General features: G+C 41.8%; 1 protein-coding gene across 1 annotated transcript in view; it reads left to right on the top strand.

Annotated features, from left to right (window-relative positions):
* Window positions 1-4,180: 4,180 nt before the first annotated feature.
* The window catches only part of LOC141777812 (xenotropic and polytropic retrovirus receptor 1 homolog), a 74,566-nt gene continuing 59,520 nt past the window's right edge, over window positions 4,181-19,226 (top strand). Inside the window, exon 1 of the mRNA XM_074652398.1 lies at window positions 4,181-4,821. Within this exon, the coding sequence (XP_074508499.1) occupies window positions 4,753-4,821 (69 nt within the window). The 5' untranslated portion in view covers window positions 4,181-4,752. The remainder of the gene's footprint in view (window positions 4,822-19,226) is intronic.

Genomic DNA, 19,226 nt, shown 5'->3' with positions numbered 1-19,226 from the left:
AAACAGACGGTTGTTGTGTTCTTCCTTTGTTGATATAAAACAGTGAACACTTTTCTGTTAGAAACAAATTTCTTCCAAAAATTGAGAGCCATGGTTCTGATGTGTAAAGACTGTAATGACTTACAACTACTAGTGAGTACTAGGGCTGCTTATAGGCTACTTCTTCGACTAACAACACTACTGGCATTCTAGCACTACTGATACTAGTTCTGCTTCTACTGGTAAAACTGTTACTGCTAACACAAATACTGTACCTACCTTACTACTAGTATTTCTACCAGCACTTCTGCCACTGTTACCAGTGCTACTACCACTATTTTTATAATAGTAGTCAAATTGATTTGAACCCTTCTCTATTAATATTCTGAAAAACAAAAGCATTCATTATAAACAATGAAGGGAATATGACAGCAAAGAGCAGCTAAAAGACAAGAACATGTGTTAACCAATCTCTAACAAAACAATGTGTTTGGATGCATTGTCTTGTTGGAACACTAGAGGGTGCTGTTCATCTGATTAACAACAACCCCCCTAATGGTAATACTGAATCTGCCACTCATATTTCATGATAAGACTTAAATGGTCAAAACAAGCTACAACCGCATCAACATTAACATAATTTACAGAAATGGACATGACCAGAAGGTTACATCATTAAATGTATTTTTCTGGGACCAAATTCTAGACCCATGAAAAAATGAATATCATAAAGGCTTGGGAGTACCTTTATTCATATTGGCTTGTTGAAGACAAGTATTCAAGAGAATGGTAATATGATATGGATGTGTTGATAATATAATTGGTTACAGATCATATGGTAAATAGTCTATGTAACCAAAAAAACAAACCAATCATAACTTTAAAGGTGCTTCAACAAACTAAAGAATCCTAGTATTCCTCAATGTATACACAATGGGAAGACCAGCCCATTGCTGCTGTTTAGTAGTGTAAGCATATGCCTGTGATATCAGGGACAAACACAGTTATAGTAAGATTTCTTTATGGTTAGATTAACATCTTTAAGTTATGGACAGTAAGTTAATTGTCAGGACAAAATTGCAATCTCCGTAGGCTATAAAACGGATTCATTTTCAGTGTCTGGTTCCCCGTGGTTCATTTTTCATAAAGCAGTTTCCTTCATAGTGTGCATCTTTCCTTTTATAAGGGCATCCTACAGGGCATTTTCATTGTTCTTGCTGTTATATTTCCATAGGTCTACTTCCCACCAAGAAATATCACTTGTAAAAAAGCAAAGGTTACTGTCGGCTACTTGTTGTAGCTGGGTATACATCATTCTGCTCCAGAGGTTTGTTTTGGATCTAGTGACTGTAGTCAGGCCCAAACCCACCCAGAGGACAGCTATGTGATGGCCAAACCCAACCAGAGGACAGCTATGTGATGGCCAAACCCAACCAGAGGAGAGCTATGTGATGGCCAAACCCACCCAGAGGACAGCTTTGTGATGGCCAAACCCAACCAGAGGACAGCTATGTGATGGCCCAACCCACCCAGAGGACAGCTTTGTGATGGCCAAACCCACCCAGAGGACAGCTTTGTGATGGCCCAACCCACCCAGGGTACAGCTATGTGATGGCCCAACCCACCCAGAGGACAGCTATGTGATGGCCCAACCCACCCAGAGGACAGCTTTGTGATGGCCATCCCACCCAGAGGACAGCTATGTGATGGCCAAACCCACCCAGAGGACAGCTTTGTGATAGCCAAACCCACCCAGAGGACAGCTATGTGATGGCCCAACCCACCCAGAGGACAGCTATGTGATGGCCCAACCCACCCAGAGGACAGCTTTGTGATGGCCAAACCCACCCAGAGGACATTTATGTGATGGCCCAACCCACCCAGAGGACAGCTTTGTGATGGCCAAACCCACCCAGAGGACAGCTATGTGATGGCCCAACCCACCCAGAGGACATTTATGTAATGGCCAAACCCACCCAGAGGACAGCTTTGTGATGGCCCAACCCACCCAGAGGACAGCTTTGTGATGGCCAAACCCACCCAGAGGACAGCTATGTGATGGCCCAACCCACCCATAGGACATTTATGTGATGGCCAAACCCACCCAGAGGACAGCTTTGTGATGGCCAAACCCACCTAGAGGACAGCTTTGTGATGGCCAAACCCACCCAGAGGACAGCTATGTGATGGCCCAACCCACCCAGAGGACAGCTTTGTGATGGCCAAACCCACCCAGAGGACATTTATGTGATGGCCCAACCCACCCAGAGGACAGCTTTGTGATGGCCAAACCCACCCAGAGGACATTTATGTGATGGCCCAACCCACCCAGAGGACAGCTTTGTGATGGCCAAACCCACCCAGAGGACAGCTTTGTGATGGCCAAACCCACCCAGAGGACAGCTATGTGATGGCCCAACCCACCCAGAGGACATTTATGTAATGGCCAAACCCACCCAGAGGACAGCTTTGTGATGGCCCAACCCACCCAGAGGACAGCTTTGTGATGGCCAAACCCACCCAGAGGACAGCTATGTGATGGCCCAACCCACCCATAGGACATTTATGTGATGGCCAAACCCACCCAGAGGACAGCTTTGTGATGGCCAAACCCACCTAGAGGACAGCTTTGTGATGGCCAAACCCACCCAGAGGACAGCTATGTGATGGCCCAACCCACCCAGAGGACAGCTTTGTGATGGCCAAACCCACCCAGAGGACATTTATGTGATGGCCCAACCCACCCAGAGGACAGCTTTGTGATGGCCAAACCCACCCAGAGGACATTTATGTGATGGCCCAACCCACCCAGAGGACAGCTTTGTGATGGCCAAACCCACCCAGAGGACAGCTTTGTGATGGCCAAACCCACCCAGAGGACAGCTTTGTGATGGCCAAACCCACCCAGTGGACAGCTACATGATGGCCCAACCCACCCAGAGGACATTTATGTGATGGCCAAACCCACCCAGAGGACAGCTACGTGATGGCCCAACCCACCCAGAGGACAGCTTTGTGATGGCCAAACCCACCCAGAGGACAGCTTTGTGATGGCCAAACCCACCCAGAGGACAGCTTTGTGATGGCCAAACTCACCCAGTGGACAGCTACGTGATGGCCCAACCCACCCAGAGGACATTTATGTGATGGCCAAACCCACCCAGAGGACAGCTACGTGATGGCCCAACCCACCCAGAGGACATTTATGTGATGGCCAAACCCACCCAGAGGACAGCTATGTGATGGCCCAACCCACCCAGAGGACATTTATGTGATGGCCAAACCCACCCAGAGGACAGCTATGTGATGGCCAAACCCACCCAGAGGATAGCTATGTGATGGCCCAACCCACCCAGAGGACATTTATGTGATGGCAAAACCCACCCAGAGGACAGCTTTGTGATGGCCCAACCCACCCAGAGGACAGCTATGTGATGGCCAAACCCACCCAGAGGACAGCTATGTGATGGCCCAACCCACCCAGAGGACATTTATGTGATGGCCCAACCCACCCAGAGGACATTTATGTGATGGCCCAACCCACCCAGAGGACAGCTATGTGATGGCCAAACCCACCCAGAGGACAGCTTTGTGATGGCCCAACCCACCCAGAGGACAGCTATGTGATGGTCCAACTGTGTGATGGCAACTTCCCGTCTGAATTGACCCCTCACTAAAAAGACTATCTACATCTACGTCATCTTCTCCCAAAGGTGGCTGGGGACGTCACACGTGTGACATTCATGCATCATCGGAATATAGGCCTATAGCAAAGACAAGGTTTGTTCACTGAGATGCAGGCTGTAAACGGAGTTGAAGGGAACTAACATTAAAGAGATACTGTAGGCTGGACAGATTCACAGGACTGAGCAGATGTATAATAGAAATGGCAAGGCCCGCTATCCGTACCAAGAAATAATAATAATAATTATTATATTATTGAAATTCAAATACTAATTTTCTCAAACTGAATCGGAGTCTGAGGGAATGGTGAAGTTTAGAGATGATAGTGGAGGCCTTTCAGCAGCAGGAGGTCAACAACATCGAGGACAACATTGTTTTTGTCAAAGAACAAACAATGAGGACAAATCTACCCGTTGATAAACAACAAGAAGAGGGGTGTCTGAGTAAAACAAGTGGTCGTTTATCCCTCCCTTTGACAGCCAGCGCATTGCCCCACCATTACGTTTAAAACGACTAGTTTCCGCCCCGGTCTGGTGACGTTTCCACCCATCAACATGTTCATAACCCACGGTACATGTCAAGATTGGCTTATTTTAATATTTCCGACTGCACCTGAAGGCAGCGGGAGAGCGGAGGTGGAGACAGAGGTAGAATCTGAACAACAGCGCGAGAGGGAGAGAGAGAGAGAGAGAGAGAAGCTAATACACCCATGAACAACAGCGCGCGAGAGAGAGAGAGAGATAGAGAGCTCCAGCCCTCAGCCGTCTGCTAGCTGCTAGCGCCACTACTCTCTGCCTCGTCTCCCGTTGTTCTACAGATCGAACCCACGTCCGCTCGTCCTCTAGCTAGCTCATATATGATTCCATCAGCTCTCCGTCGAGTGTGTCTAACCCGGTAGAGATGGTCGCCGGTAGCTAGCTCGGTTAACGCGAAGACAAAAGGACATCTCTGTCTCTGTCGTTGACCGCAGCCTGGTGGAGATCTGCGGATGACAGTTTGTGTGTAAACGTTTGTGAAGCAGCTACAAGCTCCCAGCAGTCCTGGTTCCTGTAGAAGCAGCAGCAACGGGAGCAGCAGCCGACTGTCAGGATGAAGTTCACCGAGCATCTCTCCGCTCACATCACCCCGGAGTGGAGGAAACAGTACATCCAGTATGAGGTGAGTTAGCTGCACTCTGCTAGCCACTTGCTAACGGACTACATGTGTTTCATATTCAGGTTCTTTCTGCTCAGCACCATCTGAATATAGTCGGAGACAGCTTCCTTGTCTCATGACGTTGTAGAACAGGAAGAGAGGAACAGCCGTAGATCAGCAGCCCTTTAGTGTTAGCTAGCTAGCAGACTAGACCAGCTAGGCTGGTTGGTTTGTTGCTCTGCAGGTTACCAGCTCGGTCACATCGAGCTGTATGGAGCTGCTGTATGGAACTGCTGTGTCCACCGGCCTGCAGAGCCGGGTGTCTGTCCTCTAACCGGCCTGCAGAGCTGGGTGTCTGTCCTCTAAGCTGCTTGGAATGTGTTTTGGAGACAAAATGCATTTGGCTGAGTCATCATTTATTGAGCTAACGTGAGTTAATCTGTGCGCCTGTTAACCACCTTGTCTGTCCCCAAATGCTTCACGTTCCCCAGCTCAGCAGGCTGGCTGCAGGGGTTTTCTGATGAGGGTGGACAGATAGGTGCAGATAGCTGCTTCTGCAACCTTTGATCCATTAATGCTATTCACATTTTTAATTCCACTCTTATCTTTATGGTGCCTTAATTCGTATACAGGGCTGACAGTAAATACATTATAATAATGTTCCAAGAAAGCATTAACATTTGTGCCAGTGTATTTTACATTGGTATTCCAACCATACATGGTTGTATATTGGGATTCGGACCATGATGCTGATCCTGAGAGAATAGAAGTTCTTATGTAAGTCTTATTAAAGCTATATCTAGCTTATAAGGGCCATTCAAAGCTGTAGCCAACTGCTCTGTATACTGGACGAAGTTCATTATCAGTAATCAATTTTGAATCAATTTGTAATCGGGTAAGAATTTGGGTAATGCACAGAGGGCTAATGTTCATAAGGTTAAACGGTCACACAAATTACACCAACACCAGTTTTGCCAAACAGCTATTAACTCTTAACTCTCAGTATGTATAAATGAAGTTAAACCTAGGGTTGGGGTTTGATAGCATTTTATCCAATCTGACTACAGTACCAAATCTTTTTATTGAATCTGAATCCAGCTTTGAACATTGGTTACTTAAAGCAGCAGTGGGTAGAAATGGAGCAAATATGATTAAACAAGTTATTTTTATAAAAAGGTCACTATATCCTGACAGTAGTACATGAGACAGGTAACATGAAAAAAATCATGTGCTACTGTATTCTCCGGCGCTCCTAACGGCATCTACAAGATTTCACAGATCGGAGGAAAACAACCAATCAGAGTTGAGCTGGAACCTTGCCGTCTCTGAGCAGCTGTCAGTCACTCGCAAACTCTGATCAAACGGTCAAACTAGGCAGCGCTGATCAAATATGAATCAATATTCTGTTACTGTAATGCATATTTCTCTCCTCAGATGTTCTCAGAATCATCTTGTAGTGTACTGTTTAGCTGTAAAATGAGAAAGTTTGTGACCCGGCAGCCATGTTGAGATCAGCTGAGGAAATACCAAGCACCGCCCACCAGCCGGAGCAAACTTCCACAAACAAACAAGATGTTTCACATACACTGCGGCTGGCCCACCGCTGCATGCAACGCACTAATCTTGTCGGTTAACTGTTAATAATAGGCTATCGGTTACATTTTTATTTCAAAATTAGCATCCCTAATATATATTGTAGCGGTCGCTGGCTGTGAAGCCGGGGTACCAGTCTGACAAAATGTAATTGTAAATAAGCAGCCACCAAACTCCTACAAAGGACTGATCCAGTCTACCAGCCCCTTGAATTATGTACACACAAGTCAGTAGTACCACAATGCAAGCAATACACACACAACACAGCAAAATTCAATGTTCCCCACAATGTATTATACAGTCTATGACAGTGCAAAAACCAACATACAGTGAACACCACTAATAATACCACTAATCTGTGAGGGAAATGTCTTTATTCTTTGATTTTTGAGTTTGTAGAAAATATGTAATAAATAATGCCTGACAATGACTGATATATTTGACTTCAGGACATCTCTGACTACATACATGCTGAAAATCAAAATTTTTTACTGGATTCATTTATAGATTTTCCAAAGTAAAAGTCCCTAGGAATGGATGATTCAAATTTTTCCCATGGTCTAGTGTTAACAAAGTAATAAATCGTAATATTAAATCGCAATACTTGTAGAATCGCCATACTTAAAAATCGTAATCCATATCAAATCAGCACCCAAGTATCGTGATAGTATATAATTGATAAGATATTCATTAGCCTCGGACCTTAGCGAATGCAGGTATTTTATCAGCCTAGAACCAGATCCAACATGAACCCATCTATTAGTACTCAACCACAGTTGAACTATAAAGTTAATGTACTGATTTGGACTATCAAGCATGGATCATGTTGACAAAGAAACACTACTTTAAATATAAAGTTTTTTCGTGTCTTCATTGGTGATGTTATGAATGCATTTACATTTACTGTAAAATTACTTTTCATGTTCCTAAGCATCAAAAAATTCAGCAGTGTATGTTTTGGCTGGACCGCAGAGGGCCAGCCATACAAACGCAAAAGTTTGCCACTGAGTGAGTGAGTGAGTGATGGAGTTACAGGATTGGTCGGCCGACTGTTGGAGGTTTCTCATTGGTCGTTGCTCTTTCAAAATGAAAAGGCAGAGAACAGTTCTGTGGTTAGGTTTTCTGGGGAGCGTGTCAGCGGTTCAATGTATCATTACATAGTGCTGTTGTTGTGCATGTGCTATTGTTTATGTTCGTTTTAAGTTACGTTATGTTGTGCTTCGTATTGTGTTACCGTACATTCACACCAAGCGCGAAGCACATTTTTGCCTCGCTTTCCTCCATGGAAGAAATAACCATGGAAGAATTAACTACTGTTGCTGCTTTGTACATGTTGGTGAAGTCCCAGATCTGTCAGAAACCCAAACGCTGGCGTTTCTGGGTTCATAACGTCACCTGTATCCACATACAGCGCCAGTGAACTGACTATCTAGCAAGCCACACGTCCGTCGCTACTGCGGTATGAACCCAAAATAAACAGACTGTGCTGTGATTTAATTGCAATAAACGGATCAAAATGATGCCGAAATAAGGACATAATGATGTCGATTTGTAAAAAGACCGAATTCATGCTTTGTCAAGTCTGTCCGAAAGACGACAATCAAACAACTTTTAAAATGCTTGTTTTCTGAATGGAGTTCGGATCGATCAGTGCCAGGCTATGCTAACATTGTAGCTGCTCCATTAACACTCCATCTAGGAATAAATACGGCAGCAACAACGTCAGTGATGACAGCTGGAGAATCTCAACGCTGATAAACTTTCGGGACGTATGTACAGTATATATAGTTACACACCACTTATATGATGAATGCTTCTGATACACATGCTGTAATAAAAAACTGAAATACTTTTAACCTTGCATACTGTATGTCATGCTAATACCCTTTCACCTTGTATTAAATGTATAATATACTGACTAGTTAATGTTACCATTTACTATTACTGAATGGCATTTGCTTCATTAGAAGTTGTCTTTCAATCAAATATTAAGATATAAAAAACTTCACAAAACATTATACACATGACCACTGGCTATTGGTGGAACAATTTAGCCACAAATTCACATACTGACCATATACGGTCCAGACATATACTCAGTTTTGACCGAGTCTTGTTGCTACAGTTATGACTAGAAGGGTGGGGAAAATGCATATCACAATGTCATATATCAGTATAGCATATATTGTCACAGCTCATGCCAAGATACGTATAAATACGCTATAAAGTTGCATCAAGAGGTGAAATATTTTCCATTGTTTCTGTGTTGTGAGGACAGATCGCAGTAATGCAGCTATTATCTGTTATTAGCTATTAACAGCTTCCAGGGTTTCTCCCCCTCTCTGTACCTGCAGCAGCAGTGCCTGCATTGTTTGGTGGTTGCAGTATTCTCAGAAGTAATTGTCGGTGCTCTGCATAGTCACATATTGCTACAGCTCAGTGTGACTGCAGCATATTCTTTCAGTCAGTGCCACCGAGTTTGCCACCGTACCAAAACGTGTTATGGCAGTAAGAAGATCTGGAATTTCTATTAGGTGACTTGGAAATACCTATTAATTGTCTCTTATATATTTAGATTATTTATTCATTGGTTCATTCATGCACTTGTGTGTTTATCCAGTCAGTATGAAGCAGAACTAAGCTTTCTGGCTCAATGTCAGAAGCAATCAGTCACTCGTGACACATGGTTATAGTTCTGTGTTCCTTTTGCAGCACAATCACATTAAGCTTTGAGCCAACGGTCTTTTTCTGCAGTTAGGAATGCAGTCTGTTGAACAGCTTCAGCAGTGCTGTTCAGTGTCATATCAGCCTAGCACCGGTTTAAAATTCACCCCAGTTTAGCTCAGCTCCAGAGGTCCAAACAATTACTAAATCAACTTATGATATTACCAAACCAAATTGCCTCGGGTGAATTAGAAAGCTTCTGCTGCAACGAGAGCACGAGCCTCTCGTCTAGGACTGCACGAGATGAGGAAAATCTGCCATGTGCGATAACATTGTTCAATATTGTGATGACGATATGACTTGCGAAAATAAACAAATATTGAATTGTGCATATTAGCTATACATAAACATATATTTTAAATATAACCAGGCTAAATGTTGTTTCTAGAGCAGCAACAGTAATGTTCACAACAGCAAAGACACCATATAAACTAATTAATATCTCACTGGAAACACATCTAAAATGTCAATAAAACACATCATATTCCTAAGTGAAGTTGATAAAGACTTAAGAACACAGGCATCAGTCAGTATCAGTCCTTATTCCTGTCCTCCTGTCCTCTGTCCTCCTCCCTCTGCTGATGTGAATCACTGCTGCAGGTAACGTCAGGGCTGGTAGAGGGAGGGGGGGGGGGACTGCTTTGTCTCAGCCAGCTGATGAGTTTACCAGCAAGGTACATGACAAACTAACCTAAACAGTTAGACTACATAACCTACTGCCAGCTCTATTTTTATCTTGTGTAGCTGAGGGTTACGTTGCTCCTACGAAGATAGAAAATTATTAACACGGAGGCTCCGTAGTCTGCAGCCTCGTAAATAACAGCGCATCACCGCTTCACGCCTTCTGTTCCTCCCTTCACAATAAACTCCTCGGACACAAACACTGAAACACGGCTTACTAGAGGAACTAAAGTCATTCACAACTCAACTAAATAACTTACACGTGTTTACAGTTAGCTGTTAGCCGCCGAGCTAACGCGCTGTGCTTGTGTAAACATAGTGGCGATGAATGAGAGGCTGCAGACAGAGCAGATTGAAACGTTGCTTTCCTCCATGTTTAACCGTTTCATCATATTTATGCTTATTGAACAGATACTACTGCTTGTTGAACAGGACGTAACGAGCGTAGTCACCTGGTTCACTTCCTCGGCTCCACCGCGGCCTCTCTGATCAGCTGTTCACTGACTTCACTGTGTGTGTTTATGTGAGTGGAGAGCTCCGACACAGAGCAGAGGAGAGGATTCAGCTTTAGCCCCGCGGCCTGTTTAATACTGGGTTTCGTTAACCATCCCTAAATATAATTAATTTTCGCGTTTCAGACAGCCTTTTGCGATGTGTTCATCGCGCATGTTCATTTCGTGATGACGATGAAAATACGATTTAACAGTCAGCCCTACTCTCGTCCATGACTAGGTGCACACTTCCTTCTTCGTGTTGATGCGGTTGGCAGGTGCAGTTTGGTATAAAGAGTTCCTACATGAAACTGCTCACAACAATTTCTGTGGATTATCTTGAGTAACCGGATGATGATTTCTGGAAAGAGACATTGATGTTGGGGTTTTCAAATGTATTATTTTGGAGCTTTGAGCACCACAAGTTGAGTACCATCTAGTTCCATTATATTGGAGAGAAGGCAGACATATCTCCAGCCTAATATATCTTTAATGAACTGAGAGGGATAAGTATGATTCAACTTGTGCACTTTTTTCTGTTGCTTATTTGCAGAGCAGTTTCACATGGAAACTCTCTGGTTTCTTCCTGCTCTTGCAGTGTTTGGATGCAGAGCAGATGTAGCTTGTTGTTTCACCCAGCTGTAAATCTGGCCCTGGGCCCAGTTAGTTTTAGTCCTGTGAAGATGCGAGACCCAGGCCTGTGAGGTTTGCAGAGCCATGCTGACCAGCGCTGTTACATGCATGTCATGTTTCCTCATGGCAGCTGTGTTTGGGTCAGACACTTAGCAGGACAGTTAAATAAACAAAGGTGCGTTTCCTGAACTGTTGTGATCTTCTGTCAAGGTTTTTCCTGGGATTTTAGAGGGTTTAGGTGATGTGCAGCTTTTGGGATTATAATAATAATATACAGTATAGCTTGTAAAACAAGGCTTAAAAGACGACAGTCTCTGTTTATCAAACCTACAAAGAATGCCAACGCGGCAGCAGAGGCTTCATAAAGTGGCGCACATCCTAACGAAGCACAAAAAAACCTTCATCAATCAAGGGAGGAAGATACCACTCTGTTGTCTGATGCCGAGTGGCTACTTGATCTTGCATTCCTGACGGATGTAACTGAGAAACTGAATCACTTGAACCTACAGTTACAAGGTAAAGATAAAAAACATATGTGATATGATCAGTGCTGTGAAGGCGTTCAAAGCAAAACTGTCAATTCAGCAAGTGAAAAACAAAAAGGTTTCAGCACTTCCCTTCAGTCTCAAAGATGTTGGAAAGCCATGCAGAGGCAAACTGACGTTGTTAACATACACAAGTACTGTCCAAGCTTGAGCAGGAGTTTGCAGACAGATTCAGTGACTTTGAGAAACTTGAGCCCTGTGTGACTTTTATTGCCAACCCCTTCATGAAGGTGGACATAGGTGAGATTTCAGGACAGATGGCTGAACTGTTCTGTGTCAATCCTGTGGAGGTTATAAACCTCCAAAATGATGTCCAGTTAAAATCTCAACAGCATTCTCAGCATTTCTGGAACCTAGTAGAGCCAGAAAACTATAAGAACCTTCACCAAGCAGCTCTGAAAATGTCTGCTCTGTTTGGGTCTACAGACCTTTGTGAAGCAGTGTTTTCTGACATGAATGTCATGAAATCTAAGTTGAGAACAAGACTGACAGAAGAACATTTAAATGAGTCCATAAGAGTGAACCTAAGTAGATCCACTCCAGCATACACCTCTCTTGTTGACTCCATGCAGCGCCAGTCATCTCACTAACTGTTAAAAAGACTGAATGCATGTAATACATGCATGTGAACTACAGATGATAAAGGGAATGGGAAGGGAAGGGATGTGATGCAGTGATATGTGGACAGACAGTAAAATAAGTAACAACATTGTTTTGTTTTCTATGACATTAATCTGATGTGAATGTAATAGTGTGAGCTGGACACATTAAAAATGTAAAGAAATGCATACAGAAAAAAAAATGCACGTGCTGCTGAATTTAAGATGTTGATGATGTCATAATGTGAGTGTTGGCCATAACATTTTCTAAATGTTCATACAAAAGAAGCTTATTCAGCTGGTTTGGGTGGAGCTGAGCAAAGTGAATAAATGTTACTAATAATATAAAATATGAGGAGCTCTCGGCCACTTTCATTTGGTCAAAGTAGCTCTCAGAGGAGAGAAGGTTGGAGACCCCTGGCCTTCCATTATTTTTTTCTCTACGAACTGAGGATCAGACTAACCATAGGCTAATTTTAAAGAGAAAAGGGAAAGTAAAAGATTTCTCAACGCGACATTAGTCAGAATTTATGACGTGCTTTTCTTCTGTCGACTACTATTCCATGTTTATGAAACCAGTTTGAGAACATCCTGAAGTGTGATTTGGTGGATTACATCGTTTGAATATGAGCTATTTATTTACAATGGGCGATGCACTGTTCTGTGGATTATGACTGGCAACGATTACTTCTGTTGCACGTCCCGTTACATTGTTAAATACCATTCTTACAAACCATTAATGTTGGTGCACATTCCCAGGGTAAGGAGGAGCCTAAAGTATGTGATTTAATTTCATGAATGGATAGTTATGTGGCTGGATTATTTGGAAGAGAGAACACCAACTTGGTGAGTGAGTTAAAGATTTATTTTCCTCGCGGTCTGCCTGTCTTGTATCGTGGACAAAGAGCTGCTAGTGTTGCGTTATATATTCAAGAGATAACTTTGTAGTGAGAAATAAGCTGAAAATGGGTCAGATACGACATGAATACCACTTGCCTGCTTGAAGTGAAATCAGCTGTTCCCGGGACCGCAAAGATTTAGCCCACCTATCTGCTCAAAAAATGTTTGCCGTAACAAAAGTATGGCTTCCATAAGGAACATAAACAAAAAAATGCAGCTTTGTTATTTTCATATAAATATGATGTAATATAGACTAAGGCCATCAACATCAATTGAAGCATAAGCTCAACCAGAACTATACACAGCAAAATCGACAGTGTAATCCAACACTTAAAGAGTCAATTTTAACACTAAGTCAGTGAACATATGGTCCCTATCTACAGAGTGTTAAAATAACACTGGACATAGTGTTGAATTTTCAGAGTCAATTCAACTCTAGAAAGAGTTAATATTTTACACTACACTACACTGAGAAGTGTTACTCAAGTTTTACACTATGACGAAAATAACACTCATAGTGTTATTTATAGTTGACACTGAATTTTTAAGTGTTAATCAGAGTTAACTCTTATTAATTTACTCTTCATGAGTGTTAAACCAACTTAACACTAAGTGTTGATTAAGAAATTACTCCAAACAGTGTTGATTTTTGAATGACTCCTGCCAGTGTTAAAACATATTTACTCGTGTACTTACTCCCTTTAAGTGTTATTCTTACCCAACACCAAGTATTACTTGTTCTTTCACAATAAGAGTCCTGATTTTACAAAATACTGGCATCTCATCAGCTACCTCAACACATACAATAAGCTCTTTTCTAATAAAATGCATTCTTCAACAGAATTAGTTTTGAGTGTTTTGCATTTTCTACTTTACCATGTCCACCTGATACTTAAAACAGGTAAAACTAAAAATGTTTGCAGGGGGGAAACAATAAACACCATTATATCCATGTCTTAATACAAATTTATTAAAAATAAAGACATTAATCCTCAGGTCAAATGTAGTTTGAGACGTGCTCACACCAACAATACATAACAATAAAACTTCACTTTCAGTTTAAGAGATGAAAAGAAAAACAGGGTTCTTAGAAGACATGGTATATTTCAAATTGTAAAATCTTAACTATTTTCTCTTAACAATGAAACATATTGTTTAAAGTGCATTTCAGAGGATACACATAGAGGATAATTCCAGCTATTTTCAACCCAGAACAAACTTCACTATCATCTGGAATCTACCAACCGATTCATACCAAAATATTATCGAATTGGCCACTGAATGAGTTGTGATGTGAGAGTGCACCTGCCTTCATGTGTGTTTGTGTTGATTTTAGTAATTGGCCAAATTCAGAATTTTTTTTTCCAGTGGTGAGACATATTTGGCTTTAGAAGATTTGACTATATGTTCATACATTATACTGCTGCTGCCAACTCAAGTGCCAAAAAATAAATACATTTTTCATTTGAAACACTATTCAAACATGCTAAAATGGCTTTAAAATATTCCATCTATAACACTATGTGGAGTGCAGTTAGATTTACTATTGGACTTTCAACTTCCCAGAGATTAGTGGGATTTCTATTCCAGCAGGTGTTCAAATTAAATTTTTAAAAGGAGAGATTTGCCGATTTACAACCTTATCTCAATCTATCCGCATATAGTGTGAAAAACGCCAAACGATGTCGCTGTGCCCCAGAGAATGTCTACAACAAATGCGTGCATTTTTCATACTATATGCAGATAGACTGAGATAGGTTAAAAATTAGCAAATCTCTCCTTTAAGAAAAGTGACAGCTCTAATAGCTGAATTGTAAAGATATTGGTTGGAATCTATCAGTATGGTGGCAGTTGTCTGTAGGTTGAATAACAATAACTCCTTTTCAACCATCACTAAAATACAACAAACCACCCTTAGGGAAATACAAATGACGACAGAAAATTCCATTAGGAGATATATATGGAAGCAGGATTACCTCAGCCAGACAACCAACAACTTTTGATCTTGCTAAATGGTAATGATCAATAAATTACTTTACTCTGTTATCAAATATTCAAGTTGGGTTTCATAAATTAAATTTCATACAAACAGCCAAATTCCTTAAGGCCATCGCATCCTGCTACCTAGATTACCCCCTAGAGGATACATTGCAAACATCAACATCTTAAATTTTGCCTAAAACGCCACTTAAATGATCCATAAAGGTCCATATGAAAAATCGTCAACTTTGAATTAACACTAAAAACACTGGTCAAGGCAGCATTAGATGGCAATATAGAACTATGAAAAGGGAGGAATCTGTTGTTCCATATGCCATTTGAACATCCACTGGTCTGAAGTAGAGCAACTCTTGAACATCAAACACCTTAAGTGCCTGTAATGGCTTAAACACAATTTTAAATGCATGGTAATGTTCATCAAAACAAATGGTTTCTACACCAGAGCCAGTAAGTATTACTTGTTCATCTTTCACAATAATAGTCCTGATTTTACAAAATACTGGCATCTCATCAGCTACCTCAACACATACCAGGCTGAAGACATCTGAATTACCCATGAGTTTCAGTCATTTCTGCTGCAAGGATGTTAATCATCTGTCGCCGTGAGGAGTCAGTCAGACCTTTCGTCCAGTTGTATTCCTTGACAATAGAGTCTCCATCAGGTTTCTTGGCCAGCGCAGATTCAACCAACTGTGAAACGACAGAAGACAAGACAATATTCACTAAAAATTAAATAATCTTGGAGAGCTGACAGTAAATACACAGGAAAATAATATCAAAAGTGTGCAATCCTCAAAGGAAGCTATCACAACATACATTTTACACATCAACTTACACGTTCGGCATCTTGATCTTCCTTCTGCCGTTTTCTGGAAGGGCTGTAATCATCATCTAGAATGACTGTATCATCAGAGTCGCAGGATACAAATTTCAGGATGACCGTATCATCAGGGCGGCAGCCTGAAAGATCCAGCACTGAATTGGTTACGACATCAAGCAGTGGACTGGCGGACGAAGTTGTCCCCTCGGAAGAGCCGGACGAACTTGTTCCCTGGGAATCTACGTGTAGTTCAGGAAAGAGAGGGAAGAGAGAAAAATAAACACCTACCATTTGTCAGTTTATCACAACCTTAACGTGTAACTGAGTCTTATTCAATATTCATTGGACTATGCTGAAAGAAATGGGAATTAAGATAGAAGTTTACCGTTGTCAAATGTGATAGTAAATACACCAGCGTTGGGCTGCTGTGCTACTTCTTCAAAGACGTCTGTATCCACCTCAGTTCCCATCTCATCATATACTCTGATGCCTTTGGTGACGGGTGGGATGGAGAACTTCAGGAAAGCTTAGGGAAAAAACACAAACAGGGAGTCATACCATATGATACCATACCACCAATCTGATCATGCTGTCTGGCAACTTTCATTAATCATCTTAAAAAAAAGTTGTCCCTAGATACCAGTTAGGTGAGAAACAAACTCAACTAAGCCGACCAATACAAGTCAGCCCTTGATTGCTGTGACCTCTGGAAATGCCCAAAAGGTAGCTTGCCAGAAAGTGAGATATGGAAATTATTTTCAACCAACAGAACAATGACGTGCATCATCAAGGGTGTGACTGATGGCTTACCAGCATTCAAGAATTCCTCCAAGCTCGGTTCACTGATCCTGACATATTTCTGTTCGTTATTGATTTTGTTTTTAATCAACATGATGGTATCTGTAAAAGCAAAACTGAATTTGTGTTATGATCTACAACACAAAGTTACTCTGACAGTAGCATCAGCTCCTGTTGGCATAATCGTATTGTTCGATTTGGGCTTTAAAAATCACAATCAGAATTTGTCTAATTTCAAATTCAAAGTAACTGTCTGGACTGAGTGGAGTCTCTGAGACGTGCAAGCAGAAACCATTTTGACATGTATGTAAACATAGACTAATGTTAATATTAACTTATCTAAAATGATACTTACCATCACTGGACCACAGCACATAACGGGGATATCTGAAAAAACAAGTAGAACAATTTCATGTAACATTAAAAGGAATACAGGGGAACTAAAGTCAGTTAGCTTATATCAGGGAATTACAGAAGACTTTTTGACAATTAAGAACTACCACAATGCGTTGCCATCAGCCTCACAGCAATCTGCCATTCTACCTCTTCTACAGTTCTGCTGTGCGAGACATGATGATATAGCAGGGTTTTTCCAGCATGGAAGATGTTTTAGTGGTGATCAAAGACAAACCAGGAACACCAAAATGTGTAAAAACAGCCATTTCAATTCTTGATAAACAGTCTCTCAATTCTGATCACAAAATATTGCGTTAATATTAATATCATGCTCCTAAGTAGCAATAAGTAAAGTTATTTTTAAATGACATTCTTTGCTTGTGTTCTCTTATATTATGATGAAATCAATCAGCAATCACAACTTTGTGTTTACCCGCCACGTGTTAGCTGTTAGCCCCGGATAGCTTGTTAGCTAGTTAGCTAGTTCAGCCAACTCCCTACACATGCAGTCTTTGTGTTTTACTGTAATCTATGGACATTAATAAGAACACAACTGTCACTGCTCCACATTGCGACTTGCCGACATTACAAGTATAGTTTGACATTAGCTGGTCAGCGTTAATTGGCTTAATGTTGCTGACACATTTTAGCTAGCCTTCCACATGGTCACGTTAGCTCTGTGTAACTCACTATTTTAAGACACAAAACCAGCTGGAGTGTTGAACAACAATATAAAGTTATCCTTAAATGCTGCTTCTGCTGAAATGCTCAAATTTGGTTTAATAAGTGATTAAGAGAAACTTACCTCAGTCTTTCAAGGAGTGCAAAATGGCGCTGAGAACATCTTGGTCCGTTTTGAAATGAGGAGGAGGAGGAGAGGAGGGAGGAGCTCTCCAGAGTACAGAGTGCTCTGTACTCTCCAGAGTGCTCTGTACTCTGGAGAGTACTCTCCAGAATACACCAGTCTTGTAACTCTGAACACTTTCACCAACACTGGGGTGTATCTTACTCTAGCTGTTGTTGTAATAACTCTGAAAGAGTCCATGGACTTTGACAATGTATATTTTACACCGAACATTTTTAACTCTGAATATTTTCACCTACACTGGAGGGTATGTTACTCCGGCTGTTGTTGTAATGACTCTTGCTGTTGTTGTAATAACTCTGAAGGAGTTAATATACTTTGACAAGGCATATTTAACTCTGGAGAATTTGCAGTGTACTAAAAAGAAAAAGAACAGTATAACACATGTCTCTATTCCCTGATTATCAGCTCTTAATTGAAAGATTAGTTTTTCCACTCACAAAGTGCAGTATTTGGAGGAATACGGTTGGATTTCTGTACCACTGTGTTATTTAAAAATAATTAATTACTATAAAACACATTACAGGGATTGTGCTGCTGGAATTACTGTGTTGCTGAAGTGTCGGCGAGAGGGAATATTATAGCGCGGCTCAAGTAACGTAACGTTAATCATATGCTGAAATCCAGCGTCCTCCACGACTGCATAAGGCTGCATATCGTTCACTATAAACCTCCCCGATGCTGTAGTTATGTTTTTTGTCCTGTCTGAGTCTGAGTCTGAGTCTGAGTCTGAGTCTGAGTCTGAGTCTGAGTCTGAGTCTGAGTCTGAGTCTGCATGTAGAGGCTGTTTAAATGCTGCAGGGAGAATGCACTGCTGCTCTTTCCAACCGACTCTCTCCTCCTTACGCTAACGACGGACCCACCGGAGTGTTGCCGCTAGCATAAACCACACGTGTTGCACAGGGCTCACACAGTCACCGTTTTATCCACCACTTCTTTTCCATCATTTTCATGGTAACACTAAATCTGTAATGCTCCCATACAGCAGAGAGAAACGACGCTGCTGGATCCTCTAAAGCCTGGAGCACACAGCCCGCTTCATGCTCGCGTGACGGCAACGTCGCGTGTTGTTTTTTATTTCGGCGTCCATGTTAACAGGTTAGAGTGGACACACTGCCCGCATGAGACGCACGTCACACGCACGTCAGACGCGCGTCTATTTTATAGAATAGAAGGCTCGCCTATTTTACACGCGAGCCGCTTACCTCTCGGCTGCGTCTCCCAGCAGCAACAGACAGTGAAGGTGATCTATTGACAGTATATGAACATCATACCAGCAAGATTACTACAGTTTCCATGTCTAGACATCTGTAGAATATGTCACTGACCATCAATATTTTACACTTCCTATCTAGATTTCAAAATAAAAGACCTCTAGCGTTT

Source organism: Sebastes fasciatus, chromosome 11, assembly GCF_043250625.1.
Source record: "Sebastes fasciatus isolate fSebFas1 chromosome 11, fSebFas1.pri, whole genome shotgun sequence".
Classification (NCBI taxonomy): Eukaryota; Metazoa; Chordata; class Actinopteri; order Perciformes; family Sebastidae; genus Sebastes; species Sebastes fasciatus.
Note: the sequence above shows the minus strand (reverse complement) of the source record. Positions and strands in the feature narration are given on the sequence as shown.